This window comes from Odontomachus brunneus, unplaced genomic scaffold (assembly GCF_010583005.1).
Source record: "Odontomachus brunneus isolate Ranch 3 - 2012 unplaced genomic scaffold, Obru_v1 Obru_scaffold_159, whole genome shotgun sequence".
Classification (NCBI taxonomy): Eukaryota; Metazoa; Arthropoda; class Insecta; order Hymenoptera; family Formicidae; genus Odontomachus; species Odontomachus brunneus.
In genome coordinates, this window is record NW_022639609.1 from 570,183 (window position 1) to 598,167 (window position 27,985).

At 32.9% G+C, this 27,985-nt stretch overlaps 1 protein-coding gene across 7 annotated transcripts; it reads left to right on the forward strand.

Annotated features, from left to right (window-relative positions):
• Window positions 1-1,142: 1,142 nt before the first annotated feature.
• Window positions 1,143-27,511, forward strand: LOC116850903 (myogenesis-regulating glycosidase). 7 transcript variants are annotated; one of them, XM_032829728.1, is made up of 10 exons: window positions 1,143-1,571; window positions 6,977-7,257; window positions 8,781-9,275; window positions 10,346-10,434; window positions 15,696-15,901; window positions 17,967-18,103; window positions 20,987-21,205; window positions 21,315-21,425; window positions 22,000-22,995; window positions 24,402-27,511. In XM_032829728.1, exons 1-10 carry the CDS (start codon window positions 1,527-1,529, stop codon window positions 25,306-25,308), a joined length of 3,486 nt encoding a protein of 1,161 aa, XP_032685619.1. In that variant the 5' UTR covers window positions 1,143-1,526; the 3' UTR covers window positions 25,309-27,511. The 7 variants fall into 7 exon arrangements, with proteins under 7 accessions (XP_032685619.1, XP_032685620.1, XP_032685621.1 ...); XM_032829729.1 differs by having other exon boundaries at window positions 1,347-1,571; window positions 6,889-7,257; XM_032829730.1 differs by lacking the exon at window positions 6,977-7,257 and having other exon boundaries at window positions 1,347-1,571.
• The last annotated feature ends 474 nt before the right edge of the window (window positions 27,512-27,985 follow it).

Genomic DNA, 27,985 nt, shown 5'->3' on the forward strand with positions numbered 1-27,985 from the left:
ATATATATATATATATATATATATATTTAATTTATAATTAAATATAAATATAATATAAATTTGTAATTAGTATTCATCGAATAAATATTTTTTAGATATTTTTTCTTCAGTGTACATATGTATGATAAATTGAAAATAATAAAGAAAATGCACTAATTTTAATTTTCAAAATACACATAAAGGAAATAGATATATAGAGAATTACAGATTTTTTTTAAATATAAATATAAATTCTTTTTCCGATTTTATACTACATTTTTAATAGTGCAGATATATACCATCTGTAAGAAATACAGTAAATTTTGCTAGAAACATACCAAATGTTTTTCAGAAATAAAAGGATAGTTAATTAATGAAATCATCAGTGAAATAATAGTCAATGATTGTAGAATGTCAATCTGTTCCTTATAAAATTCTATAGTATAATATTCTATAATAATGTGTATTGTAAAATTTTCTCCGTGTACATTTAAAATTTTAATGGAAAACTACTACGATATCAAATATCAATATACGTTATGCAAAAATACAGAATGATTGAGGTCCGAATTAATAGTTATTATCTGAGACTTGTCTCAAATAAAATACTCGGATTTAATTTTGGAGTTGATTATTAAGAGTTTGTGTATAGGCAGAATAATGTAATGTAAATTGAAAGCAAAAATCTTATTAAGGTAATTTAAATTGAAAATAAGAATCTTTTTAATGTAAATTGAAAACAAGAATCTTATTAATACTAGTAAAACAACATATATATCATGTACAGATGTTTCGAACCTTTTCCAATTGAGATAATGAGTAAATAAAAGTGAGAGATTACCGTCGCGCGGAAAGTAAACTAAATTAATTAAAGTTAAACGCAAAGCAGAAAGGCTGGAAGGATTGAAATTCGCATTCCTGCTTATTTCAACGAGTCAAAAGTGAAAGATTATCATCGCGCGAAAAGTAAATAAAATTAACTGATGTCTAACGTAAGACGGTCGAGAAGGATTGAAGTTCACATTCCGATGTATTCTAAAGAAACACGCCGGGGCGCGATGGAACACGTGACAAAGGCGAGGAATAACGAATAATATGAATAAAATTTTTCATTGAAAGATTGCATTACTCCAGCCAAAGTCCTCCGTCATAAACTACGTAAGCACAAACAAACATCGAACTGGATCGTTTACGGTGTACTGGCGATCACGCGAGATTATCGCAAGTTCGTGTGTGTAAGCGTACAAACTGGATACACTTCTACACAATGTACCTTTGTAATCGACGTGTGCAAGCTTATTGGTATACATACACCAAGTTGGTGTGTGCGATACCGATACATAGGAGGTACTCTAAGAAGATATCGCTAAGTGCCTGCCGATATACGGGACGGCAGATCAGTTTAAGACCACCTGCCCCAGAAGGTGGAACACTCCGCGCGAAGTAATCGGTTTAACAGTGATCGTGGATTTAATCAGTGACGATCGAACCGACATTGGAAATAGCTTAAGGACTTTGGTCGGCGATTGTCGCATCCTGAAGGAGAAATGGATCCAATACGAAAAAAGAGAAAGAAGACGCGCGACGAGAAGGTAATCGCTGTGCGATTAAATTGGATCGAATCTCGTCGGATTTAATTAGCAGGTCGAGAGTGCGAAAATTCCGATATCTTCGCTAATACAAGGAAACACCTTCTCTTACTTTGCGCAATTGACGTTTGTTTACGATAATTTCGCAACACACTTCTTTGTATTTTAAATCGTCTCTTAAAGAGAGTTATCCACAATTCATTACAAAATTTAAAAAGATAATTTGAAAAGAAAAGGCTATTATAGACTCTTCTTGTTTTAATTTTTGCATTGAGTAGTTCAGAATATTTTCTGTTTATTTAATTCTCGACGTGAGAGTCATGTGAATTATATAGTTCGTAATATCTATTAAGTAACGCGATAAGTATTACGATAGATTAAGTAACAACGTATATATCGCAGATTGATATCGCGGTATCTTGGCGAATGTGCGGAATGTCAAAGAATTAAGATCTTTTTGAATTTGGAAACGCCCGTCTTATCAATGACGCTCGTGAAGATAACAGTCGAAGAAAATCGACAGTCGGCGTGAAGTTACTTTGAAATACGCTCCAACGCGTAAAAATGCGCGCGTCGTATTGTTCAAGACTTCGTTAACCTGAATCTTTCTGGAATCTTAAGAATCTCGTGATTCTTTCAACGAAGTGTTCAAGTACGTCACTGAGATCATCGACGGATTTTTCATCTTTGTTCTATTGTATTGGAGCAACAAGGAAAACACTTCATGCGCCCGATGAGACATCGCCGAGGAAAATGCACAAGGAGAAAGGCGCGCCATTCTCTCTCTCTTTTGTGTTCATAATTATATAAAAATTGTTTTTGAATACGAGTCTCTCCGCCAGTAATCGCGAGGAAATGATCGCGGAAAATCAAGGAAGTTCGCGAAATTTTTATTTCTTGATCGAACATTCTTTACATATATCTTAACAATATAATTGGAATTACTTTACTTGGGACTGTTTAATTATGATACTTTAATTAGTATTACTTAGGATTACTTGTAACGATTGTCAATTTTAAATATTCACATATAAAGTCGAATATTGTACAAAATCCTGGTGTATAAGTATTAAATACACAACGCCTTTTGTATTCACAAGTCTGTTTTAAGCACGAGCGTTTAAAAAACAATGACACGCTTGAAACCAAGGTGATTCGCAAGAATGAAAATGCATGAATTCAAGTCACAATAAACGAGTGTTGAGAGCGCTTTTCCGTAACGTTCAATGTAATTATTTTACGACAATGCTGTCGGAAAAATCAATTATATTATAGAAAGAAAGAATCGAATAATACAGATGAAACATAAAATATAACAACAAATATATATTTTAAAATACATTATATTAATATTTTATTGATGAAAGAGGTACGCACGAGAAAAAGTCCAGTTATACTTCAAAAAATCATAATGAATTAATTTGCTCTTGCTTACTAGTGTAAATTGTTAAGACTATGTCTGTTATGTAACTACACATGCAAGCATTATTCCGATGCACTCAGATCAATGCTGTTCTTTTTTTCAACTTAGTCATGTTAAATTGTCGTTTTCTTATTTTGTTTTTGTGCTTAGTATATTATTACTTAGATATAGCACAAAATATTTCATTAATATTTTTATAAAATACAAATATTCTGAATTTTAGAATATTTAAATTGGATATTCTATGGATATACATTACTGTACAATATTGTGGATGAAAATTCGTACATTTATAATGATAAAAAACGTTCTTAGAACATTCGTAAAGTTTATATTTACTGCGTATGTGCAATGCATTTATGTAGCTAAAAAGTTTTCCAAATGTTCCAAATAGGAATACGCATTTATTATAGCTTAGTAATGAAATGTATCTAAATAAATAAAATACTCAAATTATTCTTTTATACGAAAAGCAAAATTAATGATTAACCTACATTTCGTAAATATTATAAAAGGATTCTATGCACATTTATGGAACTAGTGTCATTAAAATATATTATGAATGTATACTGTATAACAATGCACATTCATAGAATATACAAATATTCGTAAAGGATATTTATAAAACATTCATAGAATATATATATTCCTGTGTTATTCGTATATAAATTACGAACTTTTGCAACTATATTGTCAAGATTAAGATCTGCATTGAGAATTGAAAGTTATCTCACGTGAAATAATTATATTTGAATTTGGAATTAAATCTATGTTTTTTAATGAAATTATATAATATATGTAACATTGTAGTTGCAATTGTAATTCAACTGAGAAACTCACATATTTCTCTCTAAATTCAAATCTGAATATTTCAGATTTTTTAGACACGTTTTAGTTATCAACTATTATTATGAACTTGAATTATCAGTAATTCTCGTTTTCTTTTTGCATAATGATCAATATATTGGTCTTTCAGGGGATGTTAGAATATTGATTATTATCAGCTTCTATAATTTGCAAATTATTCTTATTTGGCTTCATAACATTTGCAAATCCTCGTACAATGTTAATGTACATATATTAATGCATGGCACTGTACTTATACAAAATATAAGGATAATTTTTATAACTACCATTTTATATATATATATATATATATATATATATATATATATATATATATATTTGTTCTTACTAAGCCCTTTTATACTATATTTTCGCTTTATGTAAAAAATCAAGAGTTTATATATGTATAGTGAAAGTTGAACGTCATCTAGACGACCTGAAAATATCATAAAATCACTAGAATACAATTTGAAAGATTAAATTTTTTAAAATTTGCAAACTACGATTTGCAAACTTACATATGTTGGCGTATATCTGGTAAACAGGATAAAAAAAGGCAACACACACACACACATACATATTAGTTCTCAAATAATCCGTTAGAAGTATTAATGCTATCTGTTTGACTATATATGAATAAACTGAATATATATGTGCACACATGCATATGCTAGATGTGCATATATGCACATATACATTAATATGAAATAAAAAATTAACACTATTAACATCTTTAATTCAGTATTAGCGAACTGCTTACACATATAGTATGCTGCTTTCTGTAGTTTTTTAGATATTTTTTCGACTTTTTACAACACTGACATCCTCATAATATTGTAGTTATTTTTTATTAAAATCCTAAATGCAATTTGAAAGTTGATATTTAAAATAGAACACATTGACATCGATACGGCTTAAAAAAGCGCATGTTAAAAGTGCCATATTCCAATATTCAAACAGTTGATCTTTCCTTAATTACGCAAACAGACAGATACTATTTCCATTGATGTGGTAGTCTAAGTTACAGCGAGTTACTGAGAAAATATACTTCACGAGACAACTACCTTGATGTGTCAAACTAAAACCAGTGCTCGTGCGCGGTGACATAACTACCGCATAAACAATTGCTCGTTACGGATAACGCATCGTCGCACATGACGGAGTTAGCAGAAACAAATTGAACTGTCAATCTGTGCGGCATGATTCATTCAATCGTTCAGTGCAGCTGTCAACGACTAAAAGCGTCAAGTAGTTATTAAATAACAAAATTATATTCGTCGAAAATGATTCACGCATTCGGCTGAAAAAAGTCGATTCGCTATTACGACATGACTGTCCTATTAATATATGCATGTGCCATCGTGAATTCAAGTCGTTAGAGTTCAAGTCGTGTTGTTCGCATACAATATTCGTCGTAATTATAAACGTAAGATTAGAACTTAAGCTGAAGAACTAATATTGCTTTACACTCAAAGAAATATATGTGTATATATATAGTCTTGCAACAATATACTTGCAAATATACTTGTAACAAGATTATTTAGATACAAAAAATTATGAATAAATAACTAGCAAACACTGTTGCAAATACATATCGCATATATTTTTATCTATATCTTTCTTTCTTTTTTATTTTTATATAATATATTTTATAATAATATATTATATATAATAACACACACACACACACACAGATATATATATATATATATATATATATATATATATATATATATTATTATCTATATATCATATCTTTTATCTATATTTAATCAATATAAATGACAAAGACAAAATTTCTACCTGAACCATTCGTAAAATTTAGCAAGAAAGTTTCCGCAGTGCCTATCTAGATTAAAATCAGTCATACTTATAAAAATTAACTATGGTAGACAAAAAAAGACTAACGAGAAGAGGCAAACGAATATATTATCTTCACACACACTTAAATTGTACACACTTGTAACATTGCTAGAATATTGCTGCTGTATGTTTTAAATAGCACAGAAAATTTTTCTAGCAGATACAAGAAACCACGATAAATTTTAACTGTGAAATTTAAAATTCTATCGGGAAACATTTTTTTCAACAAGTTTCTATATAATCTGGAAAATCTTGATGTATTGAAATCTTAACTGCTTTTATTTATATAGTTTATCACTATTATCTTCTTTTAGAATATTAATACTTAAAACACATCTTGAATCATTTTTTATCTTAAAGTTACATCTTACATTTACGGTTACAGCAATTTGTGCGCAAAGCTCCTTGTGACTATTAGAGATAATGGTTACGACAATATTACGGATAATGGTTACTGACTCGAATTCGTTCTCGCAATGACAGACCCGTATAGCATGATATTTTAACGAAAGACCAAAATTGCTCAAGAAGATCCCTATCATTCACAGAGAGATTCAACATACATTCTAAAAAATGCAGTGATAGTAAAAATTATCTAGATATGAGACATTAGCTAAGATGGATAAATGACTAATAAATATTGCGTGATATCGTATATCTTTTAATTTATATAAATGACAGAATATACCTGAAATATTTGTAAAATTTAATTAAAATTTAGCAAGAAAGCCTCTCTGTAGCACCCATCCAGATTAAAGCCATTTAATAATTGGTAACGGGACTTAAATTTGCCTGCAGATATTGCTAGAATGCTGCTGCTGTAAATGTTACGTAACACGGACAATTTTCTCGCAGAGATACGAGGGACAGCGACAAATTCTAACTGTGACATTTAGAATTTTACCTGCAGCAACAAAATATTTTTTTTAGTACCAAGAAGTGTCTTCGCCTCACACCACATTCTCTCATAAAGTGATTTAATTTCTCATTGAATAATTATTCTTGCGGAGAAACTTTTTCTTTCTTGTTCTTTCTCTGCCGCAAAAACAGATTATCGCGGAAAAGTTTCGGAATTTACTCGCAGTGCCTTCATAAGCTAAGAAACCACTGAATCTCGATGGAGCCCGACACAGAGAGCGCGTCCACCGCGGGTAATATTAACGAGACTTAATGAGCCCACTCCCACAGACGGTTCCAGCGATCGTCATCCTCCCGTCCGCCCGTTCCGTGCTGCTTAGACCTCTCTGACCGGTCCCGTCTCTGTTCTACGACGCAGAAAGTGCTGCTATCCATCGTCAATCCTTGGGACGTAAAAGTAGCCAGTGTCGATCCGGTTGGACTGGCCGCACGACGAGGCGTCTCCCTGTCCATCCTGTCCTCGGCTCAGGACGAGGATAATGCCATCCAGGAATGGCCAAGCTTGGGCAGGACCGTCAAGATACCGTCACCGTGGTACAAACCTGGTAGCGGGTCCATCGGTCACGTCAGCTCACCCAAATTCGAAGAGACCGCGCTAATCGATACGAACTTCCTGCATCCTTGGTACACGACGCGAAGGTATCGGCAGCCTTGATCTTTTTGTCGACTTTAAAATCGATTTCAATGAAATCGGCACGAAGGTAGATGCCGAGCCGTCCAGTTGATATGCATGAGACTTCGCAACATGAAACGCGATCGCGAAGAGATTGTTTTTGTTCCATAATGTACATTGGGCTCAATAATAAACGTATTTCATATGCAGGACCTCGTGTATATCTTTGCCGATAACACTTAACTTATATTAATTAGATAAACACAGTTGAATATTATTAGAGATGTCTCATGAGCACAATATTTGTGTTTGATAACTATCGCTATATTAATGGCTGTCGTTACTTGAAATTTGGCTCATGTAAAGTACTCTCTTAAAATAAATCAGTCAAACATCACTGAAAACAGTGAATATACACTGATTGCAGTTATAAATATAGCACTGAAAGTGCTCAGTGCTATACTCATAATTGATATCAGTGGCTATTCACTGATTCACTTTAAGAGAGTACATATATCTAAATTTAGGCTTGCATTAATGACAGTTATTTTAAACTTATCCTAAGTGAGATATTCAGGTTTGAATTAGAATTAGAATTCAATGTTTGAATTTAGAATTATATGTGAATTGAATATTGTGACTACAAATACGATACCACATATATCGTATTATTTGATTGGAAAATTCTAGCATTAAAATCAAACCTGAGTATTTCATCTAAAATAAGTTTCGAGTAAGCTTCAAGTGAGCTTCAAGTAACGACTATTAATCCTGGTCTTGGATTTAGATATAAATGTTTTAGTTGAATCGCTATTATAAATATGACGTTGCGTTGATATAATATAATTTAACTAAAAAATTGAGATCTAACTTCGAAATGAGATTTGCAGAAGACAAATTTTCAAAGTTAAAACTATTAAACCGAATCTAACTGACGTAAATCGATATATCACGTTGATATACTAAAAAAAATATTTAATAATAATATTTGATAAATATTTGATATTTGATAATATCAAGTTTGAGTAATAACTACCAGATGCTTTGGTGAAGTAGTTACAACTAAACATACAAACATGGTAAATATAATCAAATAATTTGACAAATATTAACAAATAACCTTATCAAAGCTCGTAGTATTTGTTGCTAAGACTTGGTGACTGTTACCAATTTATTTGGTACATATCACTAAACAATTTGTTTAAAAAAATCTTATTGTGTCTAGTAATATTTATCATTATATGATAAATATACGAAATGTAACCAAATACTTTGGTAGTATAGACACACTATTTAATAATTATTACTTATATATTTGCTGTTATTTACCAAACTATTTAATCGGTTCAATTGAATAAAGAATTTGTTTTACTAATCATTTTGTAATTATTACTAGATGGTTAGTAATTATTACATTTGACTAATTACCAAATATCACAGTGAAATACTCGAACAAATATATTTGTTAACTATTACAGGATTTTTTTCTCTATGTAACTGTTTATATGAATTACTTAACGATCCCAAGGTTTGTCGATGCGTTTTGCAGATCGCCTGTCAACGCGACACGCAAGTCCTCGTCGCTGAGTCCTTCCAGAGAGAGACTGCGAGACAGTGGCAGGCGTACGAAGGAAGGCAACAAGACAGAACGCGACGCCGAGGCGGACGAGGTCGACAGTGGATTAATCAACGGCACGCAGGAAATTAGACGCGACGATTCCGATGACACGGACGGCACCGCGGCGGCGCGGGTGCGTTTCGAGATCGACAGAGCGCGGCCGCAGCGGAATGGAGTGCGATGTGAGGACGAGCAAGATGTTAACGATACGTCGCGAGTGTTGACCGAGACTCCGAGAGGGAACAGTAATTCAAAGTCCGAGCACGCACCGTCGGCGATCGCGAGGCAGAGTCACGCGAACGAAGTGACCGTGGAAAAGCGGGAAAATTTGCGAAAGACGGACGATGTAGGAGATGACAGTAATCCTCGTGTAGTCAAAGAGGAGTCGACAGTCGTCAACATCGTTCAGCACTTGGTGGAATCCAGGTAATTACACTGAGGATTAAAGATGAAAATGACCCAGTCTGTGTGACGGTAGCTTACTCGACGGTAAATTATGGTAAATTATTCGGTAATTTTGGAAAGCTGGTAAAATAGTAATTGAGAAAAAAATTGCAGAAATAAAAAATTTTAATATAAAGTTCAGAAGAAATATTTAAAATGAGTAAAATCTTTTATTTAACTCATTTTTTTCATACAATATTTTGACATTGTATATTGATATACTATATATTGTAATTAGGAAACTAGGTACATAGAGAGAAGAGTAACTAGAGAAACTTAAAAGTCTCTATATTCTTCATACTATCTATATTTTTTATACTATTTCACAGGCTTACAGCATTTTCATTTATTATTTTATTGTTTCAGCGACTAGACTGTAGTATATAATTAAAAGTTTTCAATAGTATTTTGAAAAATGAAAACTTTATTATGTTCGAAGAATTGTAAATAGTTTCCTTTCTTTCATCTAAGAGATATTTTACAGATTACCAGATATCCATTTGATAAGAATATAAAAAGAATATTGTTTTATCTTATGCATAGTGCGAAAAATATTTGTGCATGTAACTATCAAAAACAACAAACTTTACCAAAATTACCAATAAATTGCCATCTTATCGTAACTTTATCGTAAGTAATCACTTTGAATCTGACAGTAATTTTGAATCTCTTTTGTATTGGTTTAATCTGGGCGAAGTAGAAGAGAGATAGATAAAATAAGTAGACGAAATAGATATAGAAATAAAAAGCAATTATAAATTTAAATAGAAGAAGAATAAATAGAAAATGAGTAGAAAAAAATAAATAAAGAAATAATGGAGTATAAAAAGAAATAAACAAAGAATGAATGCAGAAAGAAATAGATGAAATAGACTTAAAGTCGAATATTCGAGTTTTGAAATTGTATATTGAATATTTTTCTTATGTAACATATTTGATATATATTGTTTTGATTCTGTTGCGTGCTAAACAATAAGAAGTCGCTTCTCGTAGTATGAATTTTATTCTACACATCACAGAACGTCGCAGTGTTCTTCGCTTTTTTTTTTAAGATACAGTCCACAAACCGCGACGGACAGGAGAGTGAAAAGGATGCCATCATGTCGTCGACAAGAAGCATCGAAAGAAATAGATCCAGTGGGTAAGACAACGGGTGTTTATATGTTAACAATATTACGTAGAACAGATCGACGATATAGGCCCATTAGACGGGTGTTACGTCGGAATTAAAGCGAGATCTTCTGGTAGTTTGGGCTTGTTGGGGTTGTTTAAAATCAGCCAATTTGCCAACCATAATACAGGATCGGCCGGTTTAGTTTTGCAACACTACAAAGCGAAATCGTGCCATCACAAATGAGCCAAACAAATCATTGAATAGAGATATCGCGTGTAAATTCTCATCAGAAGAGAGATCACTTTTACCAAAGTTAAACCTTCAATAAGAACCGGATTAATGATTTTCCACAAGAAATCTTCAGCCTTCTCGTCCCTTAACAAGGGTTCAATTATGACTGAAAAAAATTTAACGCACAAGCTAAAAGAGTAGCATTGAGTACAATAATATAAGCAGTAGGAAATTATTCTTACAGTCGGGGAAGAAAAAGTGAATTTCTTTCTCGGCTCTTTCGTGACTGTCGCTACCGTGTACAACATTCTTCAAGATTTCTCCTTTCCGACCGTACCTTGCCCTGATACTATCGGGAAAATACAAGCGCGCTTCAGTCACCTGAAATCCAATTTCTATATAGTAACTATTTTGAGAAAGAAAACTTGAGGATGACTGAAAGTCTTGGGACAACGATGTTGTGTATATTTGATTTAATATGGTTTGAATTTTTCTCTTAATGCAATACTTAATGTAGTCGACAGTCCAATGAGAAAACTTAGTTTTTATTAATTCCCAGAAGTTACTTTCTAAATTTCTTGCAGTGAAATTTCATTCGAAAAGTAGGATAATCACTCAGTAATTCGAATTTAAATAATTTTTTATTTATATAGTAGGAATCCTTTATTCTGAATCGTCGGATGGATATTTCCACTCGCTTCGAGAAGGAAAATATTTCGACTTTTCACTTGTTTTGAATAACACTTTACTCTAATATAATAAAAAATTTTTTTGTTAAATTTAATATATTCAACATTTCTCAATTAATCCATTGTAATTTGTGCGTTAATTTAACACAAGAAAAATATGTAAACAAACAACACGTAAAAAATATACAATATAATAATAATATGTCAAATATACATAAAAATATAACATGTAGTCTCTATTGTGTTATTTTAACATTAAGAAATTATTTATATAAACTCTACGCAAAATGATCAAAATAATATAACGACAATATTTTAAATTAACACACGAGAATGATAGAAATTTAACAAAAAAATTTCTACACGGATCGATTTCAACATAAATGTTTTTTACCGTGAAAAAATGTAGAGAATAAGACCTCTTATTGGACCATTGACTCCCAAATTACATCGAAAGTAAAATGTTCAAATCGTATGAAAATCAAATATATATACACAGAATAATGCATATTACATTCAAGCAAATGTTACTTGTCAAGTATTTCGTAAGTTTACATATCCGCAAATTTATCATAAATTTATTCACAAGCATCAAACTTGCTCAAAATACATTCTAAATCCTAGTAAATCTCAATAAGTTTCAGTAATTAAGAATAATAAATTGTAAAAAAAAGTTCAGTTTGCTTATTACATAAAATCAAATCAAAACTAATCTTTGATAAAGTCTATTCTTGTAAAGAGAATAAATTATTCTTTCAAAAATATATGATAACAAGATTTTCTAAAATTTATAATGAGTATATTTGAAGTTATTGTTGAAAAAACATTTTTTATTGAAGACAATCACTTAAAAATTTTTAATGTTTTAAATTGTTTTCAGTTACTTTAAAATCTTTACTTAGAATCCTAAACATCAAAAAGTTACGTGAACTCTAAACAGAGATCAATTTTACTCAGCGCATTTTTATTTGCTCACAAATTTCGAAAGAATTTAATCTCTTTTTCAATCTGTGTAGAAAATATCGAAAAATATGAATCTATTAATGTTTTTGCGAATCAATGAGGTTAAAAGGAGTTACAATGGAAAAATAAAACACATATTTTTAAGGACCGTGACGTTTAGAAAGTTCGTCTGGGCAAATTTTTCCTATATTTAGGATTCTAAAGTTAAAGGAAGGAAAGTACAACCACTCACAGTTAGAAATCTTAAAACAAATGTTAAAATTTTATTACAAATGTTATTATGTATTATCTGTTTTTAACTGTTATTTTAATGTAAAATTAATCTATTACATATATGTTATTATTTTCGTTGTATTTTAATATGTTATATTAATATTGACTTAATAATTTAACGTTTCTTGTATGTTACTTTGAAAAGGAATATTATTTTGAGTTCTTTTAATACAATTATTTAAAAAATGACATTTCTTAAAATCATTTTAACATTAGCAAGAATTAAAAGACGACTAAATCACTGTAAATTTTGACATACGGAATTACTAAATTTTTTAAGAGAAAGTGTTTCTATCACAAATAAATTAAGTTAAAGTAATTAATAGTAATATAATAATATAATCATATATCATATATATATTAATATAATCATAGGTTAATATAACATAAAAAATAAGTTATAACGCGTTCATCTTTATATATGTTCACATTATATGAACAGCCATCGACATGTCCCATCGACATTCTTTATGAATTATTTTAACTATACTTCCGTATATTTTTTAAATTTCTTTTTGTACCTCTTGTAATTCTTTATGTACTTTATTCTTTTCTAACTATTCTTTGTTAACTATTATTTCTATAAAACTTGAGCTTACAGTCAAAATAACATAATTGTAAGAAAAAATTGATGAGTGTCAATTAATTAAAATTCGTAATTTATCGATAAATAATACATCACGAATGAATTAATTTTACACAAAATTTATAGTGGACTTTTTGGGACATGTGAAAAATGTTAAAATTATTTTAACGTGTAGGCCAAGTAACTGCTTTTTTTAGCGTAATATTTTTCTGTATATACCGTGGTTGGTCCTATGATCAGCTTCCATTCCTCGACGGCGTTCAGCTTGGCCAACACGAGCACCATGATGGGTCCGGACGACATGTACGTCACTAGAGACGGGAAACACATCTCATCGAAGCGATCGTCGTAGAATTCCGATGCCTGTTCAGGCGTGAGCTGTAGCCAACGCGTCTGACAGATTTCAAATCCCTCTGTGTGTATAATATGCTCGATTTGCTTCCGATAAATCACCGCTTCTGGCTTCACGATGGCCAAAGTGTACTCGATATCCTGTTTTTTCTCGACCACGTCCTTGGTATCTCGGCCAGTCTCGCAGATGCAGACCGCCGACAATTTCAAGCTATCATCTTCCGCCTCGCCGGCGCAATCGCATTCCGTCGGATAGGCGGATTTGTACTGCGATTATATCGGCGCAATTGTTAATTCGCGCGCGACAAAGTATCTCTCGTCGACTACATACCGTTCTGCTCGATTCGCTGGAGGAACTCGTACTCGCGGACTTTACCGTAGAATCGCTCGTGTCATTGCTATCGGATTGCGTGACACGATTCAGCACCCAGCCGGTGTCGTCGGGAGCTGTGAGCTCGAAAACGTCTTTTCCTAGGTAATACGACGTGAATTTCGAAAAAATCATCACAGTTTCTGGACCAACCTTCCCGGCAATTTCGTCGTCTCGTTCTTGTGGGCAATCGCACATCCTTATTTCTACTATTTGTTTCTTGATATTACTTTTATTATGCCTTTTTTGCAAATATATATCAGTATGCTCGAAAGAAACGTGGAAAGAGTAAAGAATTCATTAGATTTCTCTCTCGTTCATGTCGCATTCATAGACGCGTCTGTTGAAGTTAATAAAATTATATCGGACTTTGATATTTTTTTTTATGTGGTAAAAAAACTAGCAAACTTTCGACTTTTCTTTAAACTCTTAACATATTTGTTACCAGTGTCATACATGTGTAACAGCAATTTTTCTTTCTGTCTCCACATAAATGAAGTGTGGTTCATATTAATAGTTGTCACCTGAAATTTGTCTCATACGAGATACTCGAATTTATATTCAGAGTTAGTTCCAAGTTTTTCAATTATATTTTATGTGACATTCATATTTATATTCATGTAATTCAATTGAAAAACTCATCTAATTTTGGATTCAAATTTGAATGAATTTAAAAGAGATGATTTTCAAATAATAATTATTAATACGATCCTAGATTAGTTTTATACAATTACTAGATTTATACAAAAAGTTTACTGTTTATCAAATAAAATAGAAAATTATATTATTCAATTCAAAAGATTAATAATTTTTAGCAATAAAATTAACAAGATCATGATTCAATAGCTTTTTAGACATTCTACAAGCATCTTTTATTTTCCTTTTAACAGCCAAAAAGTGATAAATTTTTTGTCAGTTTCTACCAACTTAATATGTAAGAATGAATACAATGAGATCTATGAGTTAAATTCTCAAATAATTGTGAATAGAGTAAAATACATTTTGCATTTAATTAAATGTTACTTACTTCAAATATTCATATCCGCAAATCTATCACAAGTTCGCCATTAGCATCAAATTTATCCAAAATACATTTTAGATCCTAGTAAATTTAGAATTTGCATCAAGAATATTAAACTAAAATAAAAATTCGGTTTTCTTACTCCCTAGAGTCAAACCAATTTTTTCTTTATTATTTATTAATCGTCAAAAGAGAGAGAGAGAGAGTGAGAGAGAGAGAGAGAGAGAGAGAGAGAGAGAGAGAGAGAGAGAGAGAGAGAAAGAGCGAGAGAAGAAGGAATATCTTTCGGGCAATTTTATGAATAATACTAACTTTGATTTTAATTATCTCAGCTGCGGCATGATCAATCTTTTTCTAATTACATATACGTGTATACATCAATCGTGTTTTGATTCGACAAAATGTTAAAACTTGAAAAAAAATTCCTAAAAAAATTATTGCATAAAATAAATATTTAAAAAAAGAAGAACAATCATCGCTTTTCTTAGTTGTAGAATAATATTTTTCTGTGTGTGCTAAAGAACATGTTAAATTGTTGTTTGCAATCTGCGTGCCCGAAAATTACAGCGATTATCAGCTCCGGTGATCTTTTTGATCTCCGATCGCACCGGCGCTCCTGTTATCTTAATATTTTCTTATGAAAGTTTACACTGCGATAAGTCAACATAAAAAACGCGGGGTGCGATTAAACATGCATTGCGCGTCACGCGCGTCGCGATTTAGATAAAACGATACTGAATACCGAGCGAGCGTGTTTAAACGCTTGTAATTTTTATCCGACCATTTCCTCCGGTCGCTTTTCAGATATTTCAGGCGAACTGAACGATAATGTGGACGAGGTTATTAACATAGTCAAACCAAAGAGTCATCAAGAAGCCACCGACGAGAGAAAGACGGCGAAGGTGTCGCCGAATGTCGTAGGACTGCGAGCTACGAACATTAGAAAGACTAGCATCTCGATGCCCAGCAAACTCGACGAGATGGATGTTCTCCGAATAGATAGGCAGAACGTAAGTCGAATTTGCTATCAGCATCATACATGTGAGACACATTGAGATAGGGATGATATAATCTGACGGCAGCTTACTCGGTAAATTACGGTAATTTTGGAAAAATGCTAATTTTGAAAAAAAATTTTTTAAATTATAGAAATAGAAAAATTGACATAAAACATAAAAAGGAACATTCAGTCTTTAAGATGAGTAAAAAACTTTAAATAATTCTATTTAATACTTTATTTAACTTATATTTTCCATAAAATATTTTATAACTATACTAATATTTTAATATATAAATATTTTGATGATGTACTATATATACTATGTATAAAATATAGTAAGAAACTGGAGAGAGAGGTGCATTATAACTAAAGAAACTTAAAACAAATTTTTTTTATTAGAATTCTCAAAACAAAAACTGTTACAGGTGTAATACAGTCTTAATCTATATTGTTTACCATCATACCTTACAATATCATCAAACTTACAGTATTTTCATTTATTACTTTGCTGTTTCAGACTTGACAGTGGTATATAATTGAAAAATTTTAATAGTATTTCAAGAAAGGAATAATTTTAATACTTTCTATAATACTAATAACTTTAATACTTTTGAAAGATATAAAGTTTTTTTTCATTTAAAAGAAATTTCAGTTATCAGTTGTACATTTAATGAAAATATAGGAAGAATGTTGTTTTATCTTAAGCTTAAGTTTTATCTTAATTAATATAACCTATTTATGTATAAAACTATCACAAACAACGAATTTTACAAAAATTACCAATAAAAAAATTAAAAATTACCATCTTACCGTAATTTTACCATAAATAATCGTCACTTTAAATCTCCTCTAATTTTATATATCCAGTGACATATTTTGTTAAATATTCAATTTGCTTAAAATATTCAATTTGCTTAAGTTAATACATTTTATATATGAATAAGTGCATGCATAAAATTAATTATGACTATTAAAAATATATGGTGAGCAATTAAATAACATTTAATGCAACAAAACAAAATTTAATATATAATCAAAAAATATATGTGATTGAATATTCTCTTTGAATAATAATGTTTCTCTTCGTCAAATATAGTTTAATCTAACGAAACAAAATATGTATGTGTGTGTGTGCGATATTTGATATAAAATTGTATTATTTAATATATAATTATTCTGTTAATATATTCTGTTAATATATTTTTAATATATAATTGTTTTTCAAACAAATTGCAAAGTCAAATAGAGCAAAGATATTAAATCTAATAAAACATTTTTGTTCGCGAGAAAATTTTTTTCTCTAAAAATAAGAAATTATAATAACGTTAAAATGACGAGGAAACAATTGAATTATAATTGAAAAGTTTTTATAGACATTTTCTTATCACTTTGATATCATCATGATTTTCAGTTCTACCTGGAAATGATTTTTAATTTAAGCGCGATAACTAATATGTCAACGAATGTGCCGAGATGAATATTGCACTGGGAAAAAAGATATTAAAAAGATATTTGAAAATTGATTTGTAGGATATAAAGTTTATTCATAAAAATAATATTATATAAATATTATATTCTATAAATAAATTTTCAAGTATTTTTTCTCAGTATGCACAGACATAAGACAACGAAACACGATGAAAGACAACGAAACGCTCGTACCAAGCGTCGTTGTACGGCGAAATTAGCGTCGTGCTGACGATTTTAGTACGAAGCTCTAAAAAAGTAACACATTAGAGTGATGTCTCGCTGTGAAGAGAGAGAAAGAGAGAAAGAGAGAGAGAGAAAAACTTTGCGACACCGTCTGAAACATTCTGTTCATCCTGTTCAAGTTTGCTATTTGATATATGACTTATGCACATGTACACATCACTGATAAGAGTTACATTTCTGGATGTTGGAGACCCGACATTAGTGTCGTCGTGTCGGGACTATCGAGGTGTGAATTTCATGGTGATAATGTGATTAAGAAGAAAATGATCGCCGTCTTCGATTGGCGAGTTCGTTTCATTACACAGGTGTCGACGTATCTTGCACTCGCTCGCTCACATTCAAGTGAATCTTGTGTGTTTCAGGGGACTGCCTCGAAATTCACGAGAGCAGAAAGTGACAGCAGCAGCGTGACTTTCAGCAACAGCGGTTCGACACCGAACGGAAGCCCTCTTCTGGGTTCCGAGACGGAAGAGGAAGCGAACGACGAGGAATTGGTCAAGTAAGTATTAGATTAAAACGCTTAATGAATATTAGAGGAGATTTAAATTTTAGTCGGATAATCCGCGTTTAACAATCAAATTAATGATTTCGCAACACCTCATATGCATTTGTAACGTTCAGATCGTGACTCGTTAATATATGGAGTGCGAGAATTTGCACATTATATACTCGCACTATATCTACGTACAATGATTGATAATAAATGTAGCAATCTGTGAAGCAATAAGAAAATGTTATATAAAACAATAGGCATACATACAGAGGATTTTTCTGTGCAACTAATATAAGAATTAAAGATCAAATTATGTTCTTTTTTAAGAACATAAAAATCAATTACTAATATCAATACTAATTTTCACGTAATTTGTATTTAATAAATGAAAAATTTTATGAAGCAAATACTTAGACCTATATGCTTGAATATTTATTCTTTATAATGAAAATTTTTGGTAAGTCAACCAATTAAATGTATATATATATATATATGTATATAGATTGTAGACATTTATATTTTATTTTTATATTTTATATTTTATAGTTTATATTTCATATTTTTATATTTTTATATTTTACATTTTATATTTTTGGCTAAAAAAATTTTTTTTGTAATTGTTTAGTTAATTTTACAAATACTCATTATATCTTACTACAAGCATCAATAAGATTAATAAATTCTTATATCCATTATATTGACAAGTAAAGCAATTATTTATCTTACAAAAAGTATAAATTCATAGAAATAAATTTGAGTACTATAACTAAAATTTTAAGATGTAAGAAAACATTTCTACTTTATTTTTGTTTTTTATTCTATATTGTATGTATATTTTTTCTTTATATTAAAACTTTGATTATTTTTATTTAAGAACTAAAACGATAAAAATATCCTGGATTAAAAATGTATTCAGACATTGGCACTTTTATCTTACAACAGGACATGTACGCAATCAATCTTGTTCGATGTCTCGACAGTGACACCTCATACTTGCTATAACCCGTTTGAACCGCTTTAATCCGTAAATCGTTATACATGCAATTGTGTGTTTGGAATCTGAAGATAATGATTCGTACGAAATGCAAATATTTCAACTTCTTCTGACGACACTCATCTTGAATATACAATTTGGGTTGTAATATATCCTTCAAGTTGCACTTATTCTCGTGACCAGAAACTACGTACATTCCGAGCAAACAAATTAGACATACCTATCTGACCTTGCTCGTGGTCGCCGTATTATCGTCGACGCGACCTTCTCGTCTCAGGGTTATCGCTCCGTACACTCGACTCCCACGATCGTCTGTTTCGGTCAACAGTGCTCTGCTCGATCGCAATTATAGCTTCCGCGCTGTTTTCTTTTGTTGTGACAGCGCGCAACAGTTGCTCTCGGATTTTTCCACCATTCTCACGTTTTATTTTTCGCGCATCAGATATGCGAGTGCTCGTCGCGTTTCGAAGATACACGTGTCTATAATAGCAATTGTGTCTGATGTCAGAACATGACGTAGCTGAAGACTGAAAAGCACAAAGTAAAAATCGACTAAAGGCTTTTACGATTTGCAAGATAGCAGGATGATTCCCAGATACGATGTCGGTAGCGCCGTCTCGTTGCAAAGGTACGAATTTTCGGCAAAAGTCTAGGGAAAATCGCATCTTTCTCCACTTAACAAATATTATTGGAAACCTCAATAAATAATTTCATTGGCTCAAAAGATAAGTTATTTTGCAGGCGCGAAATAACTTTTTCAAAATTGGCTACCCTTATAGAAATATCATACTAACAATCATTGATAATTACTTATTATCCAGTATTTTTAATACTGAAAATAAGTAATTATCAATGATTCTTAGTATGATATTTCTATAAGGGTAAAAGTATGATGTGTGTGGATAATAATAGCAGAATATTTTGATTGAGTTTGGGGCATGTATTTTCTAAATTTTATGAAATAATAAATTCCGAAACAAAAGTTTATATTTGAAAATTATCATGAAAATTATATGTATTGTCCTTGGGAACAAAACTAAATATTTAATTCAAACTTATGGTAGATTTTTTATGCAAACAAATGTTTCAATTGATCAGAATGAATTTGTTCCGGTGACAATAGGTCATATTAAATAATCATTCTTTAATTTTAAATGAAAATAATTATTCGACGATTTAGAGTGAAAAAATTTACTCTCGTAAATAATCATTTGACTTCCAGTGACTATCTCGATTGTTATCTTATATTTCGCGTAGAATTTTACGCGAAGAAATTTAGAAAGCACTGTTTCGTTATTATTAATAAAAAAAAGTATGACTAAAAATTCAAATTGCGAATATGGCTTAAAATCCAAATAACGCAAAGTCGTTAATATATTTAAAATATTGTTGATTGATATTTACATACACAGAGAATTTTACAACACATTCTACTGTACTGAATTGATTATTCTTTCATCTCATATGTGCTATTTATATCTTATGAATCGAAATATATTACTAAACATTTTTCTACGTTCCTAACAAAATTTACTATGTTTCTTAGTAGATCCCAAACAGATCCAAAGCGTTGAGCTAATGTTGAATCTATAACGACCAATGCAAAATCTACGACCAACCTTTGGCTAACTAATATATGCTGCTAGGGATAAATCTTATTACTCATACAGCACAAATCTTCAAAGAACGTTCTAAAAATGTTCTAAGGACATTCATACATTCTAAGAACGTCCCAGAACATTCTCTGAAGATTTGTGCTGTCTGGGTAGTAACTTATTCTTGCATTATTAGAAACATAGTAAAATTGAAAAGAATTTATATAAAAAGAAATGTTAATATTCTCTCCGTATATAGTTTAATTATACAGTAGGTAATTGTATGAAAACCTTTCTCAGAGTTCCATTGCAAGCTCCACCACGAAGGAAGGGCAGGGCCGTGTCGCCGTCGATGAATGAGAAGATGGGAAATGATCCTACGGAACTCTCGAGCGTGCAAAGTGCAAATTCCACGATAACCAGCGTGAACAGCATAAGCAGTCTCTTGAAGGAGAAACTGCAATTATCGATACCACAGGCTCTGCGAAGCAGCAAAAGGCGTCAGAATGCCGATTACAGGTACATTTTCTTGCCCTCGTACATCAGTTTAAATAATTTTAAATAAATTTATCTCTCTTTTGTTAAATAATAATCTTCAAGAACATAAGAAACTTCATTTCTCCCGCAGGCTCAAAGCTTTTGTCGGTTTCCTCTTCCTCTGCGTCGTCTTCCTCGTGAGTTTCGCACACATTTACTATACTCAGCACGTTCTGCAACGAGCTTACTTCAACAACTTTAGGTGAATATTACTCATCGTGATAAATACAATGCTTCCCATACAGCACAAATGTCCAAAATACATCTTAGGAACATCCCAGAAGTATCCAGATATCTCTAGAATGTTTCTAGAATATATTTCAACATTTGTGTTGTGTATAGATTATCGATCTTCCAAGTTATATATGTCGCATTAACGTAAACATTTAACATAAATAGCTGTTCAAGAGCACTCACCGAATCACGATAAATTTGATAGCTCACGACGTGGCATCGCTTGCCTACACCGTCGAATAACTTTCGGTCGTTTGCCTCTGCCAGGAAGCGCCTAATGGAATGCATTAAGGCTCATTTATCATACCATGATCTCACTGTCAGTCTCAAAATGCGTATTCAATTGTTAACCCGACACATATGCTTGACTTTTTATGGGGCACAGAATCGTGGGAGAAAAATCGTGGCAGCGATTATTAGACAACACACGGCCCAGTCAATTATTCCTCATCGCCTTCTCAACACTTCGTTCCACATTTCATCGTTCTCTGTACAGAAATTTCTTTATCCTAATCATTTATCTTGTCGATTCTTCTCCTTAGGTTTAACAAGAACGAGAGGGTAATGAGAATCTATAGTATCGCGGACGCGGAGATCATCGTCGCGAGGCTCGGCGAAGGCATACCTGCGGACACAGGAGTGTACCCTTGCCTGCCGCATCATCAGAAGCAGGACTCAGTTTGCCTAGAGTGGCTGCAACAAACGCGCCTCTACCTGGCGCACACGAAACGCGAAGACATGCACTGCTATCACGTGACCTGGCAAAGCCTGAGCCCAAACTACAACCCTAAGGACTGCTTCGACTGGTCGTCGAAGCGCGGCCATTGGTACGGCGCCGGTCAGATCCAGAACATGGCCTACCCGCTAGAACGCGGACGCCTGGAGCTGAGTCCCTTTGTCACAGGCGACGTGAGGAAGCACCCATTCGGCAACGTGTTGAAGAGATACTTCTTGAGTTCCAAGGGCGCCACGATCCTGGTGGACCCCGAGACGCCGTTGTACGTCTCCATCAATGCCAACCGCACCAATGATTTCTGTTTACAGGCCAAGCATGACGCTTTCGCCTACATCAATCACCTAACGCCTTTGCCTCAGCTCAACTACACCATCTGCGCCACCGACAACATGAAGAGTCTGCATTCCTCAATGGCGGAGAAGTCCTTGTGGGACGGTCTCAAACCGGACGAGCTGCACGCTGTTCACTCTCTATTGTCTGAACCAGTCTGGCAGATTTCGCCAATTAATGAGGCGGCCATTTACAATTATACGGAGGACGTAATCGCGTTGGGATTCCTGCGGCAAGGACACGTCCTACTGAGCGAGGAATGGCAACCCAGTCCGGGAGACTTTATATTGGACGAGGAGCGGTTTCCATCCATGGAGGAGACTATCAATATCATTCATCGCAGAGGATTTAGGATAGTCTTCAGCATCCAACCGTTCATCTCTACGGAGTCCGTGAATTTTAAGGACGCTGTCGCCAATAGATTACTGATCTCCGAGAGAGGAAGCGATCCTAGAATCCCGGCATTGACAAGGTTGATGCTTGTTCTTTGTCAATTGTTGTACAAGGTGTTGAAAAATGATTCCAAACTTTGCAGGCTTATAGTAGTGACTAAACTAAATTGAAAAATGATTAATCAACATAGATTCGCGAATAAATTCTTTCAGGATAAAGTGATTCTTTCAATGATTTTGTACAATGTGAAACTAGAGGATTATCACGATTTACACAGACTTATTTAACCATTTAATTAATTAATTAGTTACAGAATTATTATTATTTATTATTATTAATATTAATATTATTATTATTATTATTTTATTATAATAATTATTTATTACAATAATTTATTATAATTATTATTATAATATTATATTAATATTATTATTATTATTAATATGATTTGATCGTTTTAACTTATTATAAATTGGTATTTTATGTTCGGCAATTTGAATAGATACTTAGCATTCCTACTTCAAAAATCCGATAAGGAGATTGATAGGAATATAAATTTTATTGAATACATAACTAACATAACATCATATAACTTTATCTGAATACACACATGCCTTTCTATGTAATTTTATCATTTCTTCAGAAGTACAATTTAGTTTTTTATGTCATTCTATCAAATCTTTTAACCAGATATCTTTATATAGTATTTTGTATTTTTTAAAGATTCTTGGTCTTTAAATTTTGAGTCATACTTTACAAACATTCTTTAGCCATTGTCACTACTTTGCTAAATTTACTGGAAATGGATATATTAAAATTTTTAAATATTACAGTAAAAAATCTAGAAAGTCTAAGGCAGGAGATTGAGGGGACAAGGTGATTCATCCATTGCCTCGTCTTATCTTTTATTCATCATAAATTTATATAAAGTACCCCAGCTTGATTTCACAATCTATTGTGAGGACGTAAAACGGGTTGAAATGAATAAAAGAGTCCAACCAATTTTATGCTATACACCAATCTTCTTTAATTAATAACTAAAAATCTATATGGTTATTTGCAAACTGGTAGAGGACTTTTTGTTCAATTTGACTTAATATATAAACACATGACAGACGTTATCACTACAGATTATCTACTATATCAAGCGTCATCATTTACAAATCTTCTTTAATTAATATCTCGATAGTTATTGTGAATATCGCAAAACGGAACTTTTGTGTTCATCTCAATCTGCTTTACACACTCACAAGAGATTGTGAAATCTGAGACACCCTGTATATTGCCTGACAATAATTGTAAAACCATTCAAGAGCTCCATCATACTACGAGCATGATTTTTTGTTTACTACCAAAAGAACTTACTCTACAGTTCAAAACAATCCTTTACTCAGTTTTAAAGTCTGCAACGTTTTGAACCACCTCTCAATAGCATCCTGCATACGTTTATTGATATATTCACTTACACGTTATATTTAATTCCAGGTACAAGCAAAGCAATAGCGCCGGCGTGCTCGATATTACCAACAACAAGACCCTGCCGTGGCTGCAGGCGAAGCTGGAGAGCCTGATCATGAAGTACCACGTGGACTCATTCTACCTCGACCTGGGCACAGCTCAAGACATGCCTCACTACTACAAGTGCGAACAACCCCTGACCAACCCCGATCACTACAAAACGATCTTCACTCGCTCGATATTGGGCACGATTCCCGTGATCGGCGTTTCGAGTGCCATTTCCAGGCCGCGAGCTCCCGTCTTCGTGTCCTTGCCGCCGTTTCCCTCCTCGTGGAAAGCCATCAAGACCGTCATTCCCACCGTCCTGAGTTACGGCATGATCGGTTTCCCTTTTATTATGCCAGGAGCGGTGGGTGGCGACGTGGCGTTACCGATGTCGGACAACAATCCCGACAACGACTTCGAGGTGAACTTACCAGACAAAGAGCTCTACATTCGATGGTTGCAGCTGTCCACTTTCCTACCCGTGATTCGTTTCACCCATCTGCCGAGCAAGTACTCGGACGAATCGGTCCTGGAGATTGCCAAGCGATTAACTACTCTGAGACAGAAGACGGTGACGCCGTTACTGAAGAAGTACGCGAATGAGACCTTGGACACTGGTCTGCCCATTATCCGACCGCTCTGGATGCTGGACCCGGCCGACCCAGCCTGCCACGTGGTGGTCGACGAGTTCTCCGTGGGTGAGGAGTTGATCGTCGCACCGGTGCTTTACTCAGGCAGTCGGCAGAGGGAGGTTTACCTGCCGGCTGGTGTCTGGAGGGACGGTATCGACGGCAGCTTGAGGAAAGGTTCGAGATGGATTCACAATTACAGGGTGGCGGAAGACAAGGTGGCATACTTCGTCAAGATGCCGGACAACACGAGATTCTGAAGAGCAGCCCGTTTAAGTCGCTGAAGAGCAGCCAATAGTACTGAAATACGATTTGTGCGTCGTTACCGAGTCACGATCGCGCTTAAATCTTTATTGATATGCTCACTGATTTTTCTTATCGTAATCCGCACGATGAACACGTTTTTCGATGACTTTGAAAGTGCGGCGAAACGATTGTGCAGTGATAAATACTTCGTAGCGCTTAGAAATGACAAAGATATACTTTGCATATACATGTGCGATATATTCAATGTATTCGAATAGCGCGGGGATTATAACTGACGAAATACCGACAAGTTTAAATTACGAGAGAAATATTTAATACATTGCGGACGGATCACGAAAATTCCCTATTGTAAGATAATAATATTAGGTTGGTGCATAAAATTTGTTATTCCGCTATTAAATCCTTAAGTGGTACTCTCAGAAAAGTTTTGTAAAATATTAATTTTTTTTTTAATTTAAACTATTGTATTTTTTAACTCATAGCAAAGTATATACATTTTGTATTCTATTTTTCAAAATTCCTCAAAGAAAATAGCAATCGAGAAAAAACAAATTTAGATAAACTTATTAGAAGAAAAGTCTTCTCTGAGGGGGAGAATCGTACATTTTAAATCATTATTTAAGAAGAAATCTTAGTTCACAGATTATTGAAAAATATGAGGTTTTTACGATTTTTTTTTAAAGAAACAAATAAAAATGTCAATATAAAATTTTACATCATTTATCATTGTTTTAAATATAGAAAAACTATGGAAAAATTCCAGATTTTCTGTGCTGGGCGTCGGATGTCTCCAACTGATGAACGATATTACATTGTAATAATTTGAAACAAATATTGTGTGTATGTGTGTGGGACAAGAAAATTTAAAACTTGTATTTACTAAAGGATGAATTTAAATTTTTTGCAAATTTCCAAAAAATTAGTGGGGACAAACACTAACAATTTATGTTTTTATTTAGTTAATATTACGCTATCACATCTGCGTGTTGGTTCTTAACAAACCCTTACTCCTCCTTACTTGACAAAAAATTATCCATCTGTTTTTCCCAAAACACTGAATAAAAAAAGGGGGAAAAATAACTCGTAACATTGCGAAAAATCACTATATTGTTAAACTTCAATTTTCTTCATACAACAAAGGTTAATCATCCAGCAAATTTAATACAGTTTTAAATTTTTTGTCTCATTTGATTCAGATTATTACTCGAGTTGTAATGTTGTCCATCAGTTAAAGATGTCCGATGGCTTCGCGCTCAACACAAGAAACCTAAACGACGAAACTTCAATTAGTTTTTACATAAAAAAATAATTTTCTTATACTTAAGACAATGGTAATTAGAAAATAGTCAAATCCCTATATTGATATCTTTATTTTTTTCTTTGAAAAAAAATTCGTAAAACCTATTTTTTCGGGTCCTCTCACATCCTCCTCACGAAGAATTTAGACATTAAAAAGTTGGCCAACTAATATATGCTATTTGAACCCACACAGCAAAAATATTCAAAATGCATTATAGAGATATCCTAAAGATATCGCGACATTGAGAGAAATTATTCGATAAGAAATTAACAAACGAATATTTCTAATCAAAATGCCGATGAATTTGTGTATCTGATCAGGAAACATCCGATGAGAAATATCGATTCATAACTTTTTGATGGGTTTACCTGTGTGATGAAATGCCATTATAGTTGGAAGTATTCGATTAAATTTAATCGGATATCCTGATCAGGTATAAAAATTCATTGGTACTTTGATCGGAAATATCCGTTTGTTAATTTTTTATCGGATAATTTATCTCAGTGTAAGATATTTCTACGATATATATTCTGATGTATGGGAAGGTTATTCGATATTGAATGTTGCTCGTTTTATTCGTAAAAGATTTCTTGCACCAACCTAATACCTGCCGTTGAGCAAGGCTAGCAACGAAATGATTTGTTTACAATATATCAACATCGTTATGTTTCGTGTGTAAAATACGATCAATCGCGTGAGATCAGTGCGTCTCGAGAATACACGCGCTGACACATATTGAAGAGAAAGCAAATGTGTAGGTCTACCTTAAGTCAACAATGATATCTTACTTTTACCCAACGATGCTGCTTCACCGTATACCAATTTGTCACAATAATTTATTAGCCAAACACACTGAGATTTAGCGAGGTGGATTGAAAATAAAAGATGTAAATGTATAATGTCCGCACGAGGAATGCACCTGACACATGATCTTGTAGGGCGCACGGTCTATTTATTTTCATTACAAACTTACATGACATGTGTAAAATAATAAAATGCGTAAGCATGCAAGAAGCGGAAATCGAAGCCGGTGCAGTCGTCTCGGCGCACTTGATTTTCGCAAGGGACACGAAATAAGGAAATGTACACACCGCGATTACGAATGCAAGCAATTTTCGCGCCGTCACTTCATTCAAAGCCAGAACCAACGACGACCGGTCCCGATCCTTGCGCAAAACATCCCGAACGAAAGGCCGATGACATCCACGGTCGATCGACGAGGAGAAAATCAAGACGCGTGAGGCACACAGACGAGAGTTCTCTAAGGTATAGTGTATATTTATTATATTACCATTTTTATCATATAGCATAACATTGTTATTTCTATAATAATAATAATCATAGCACCATGAACACTCCACAGTAAGTTT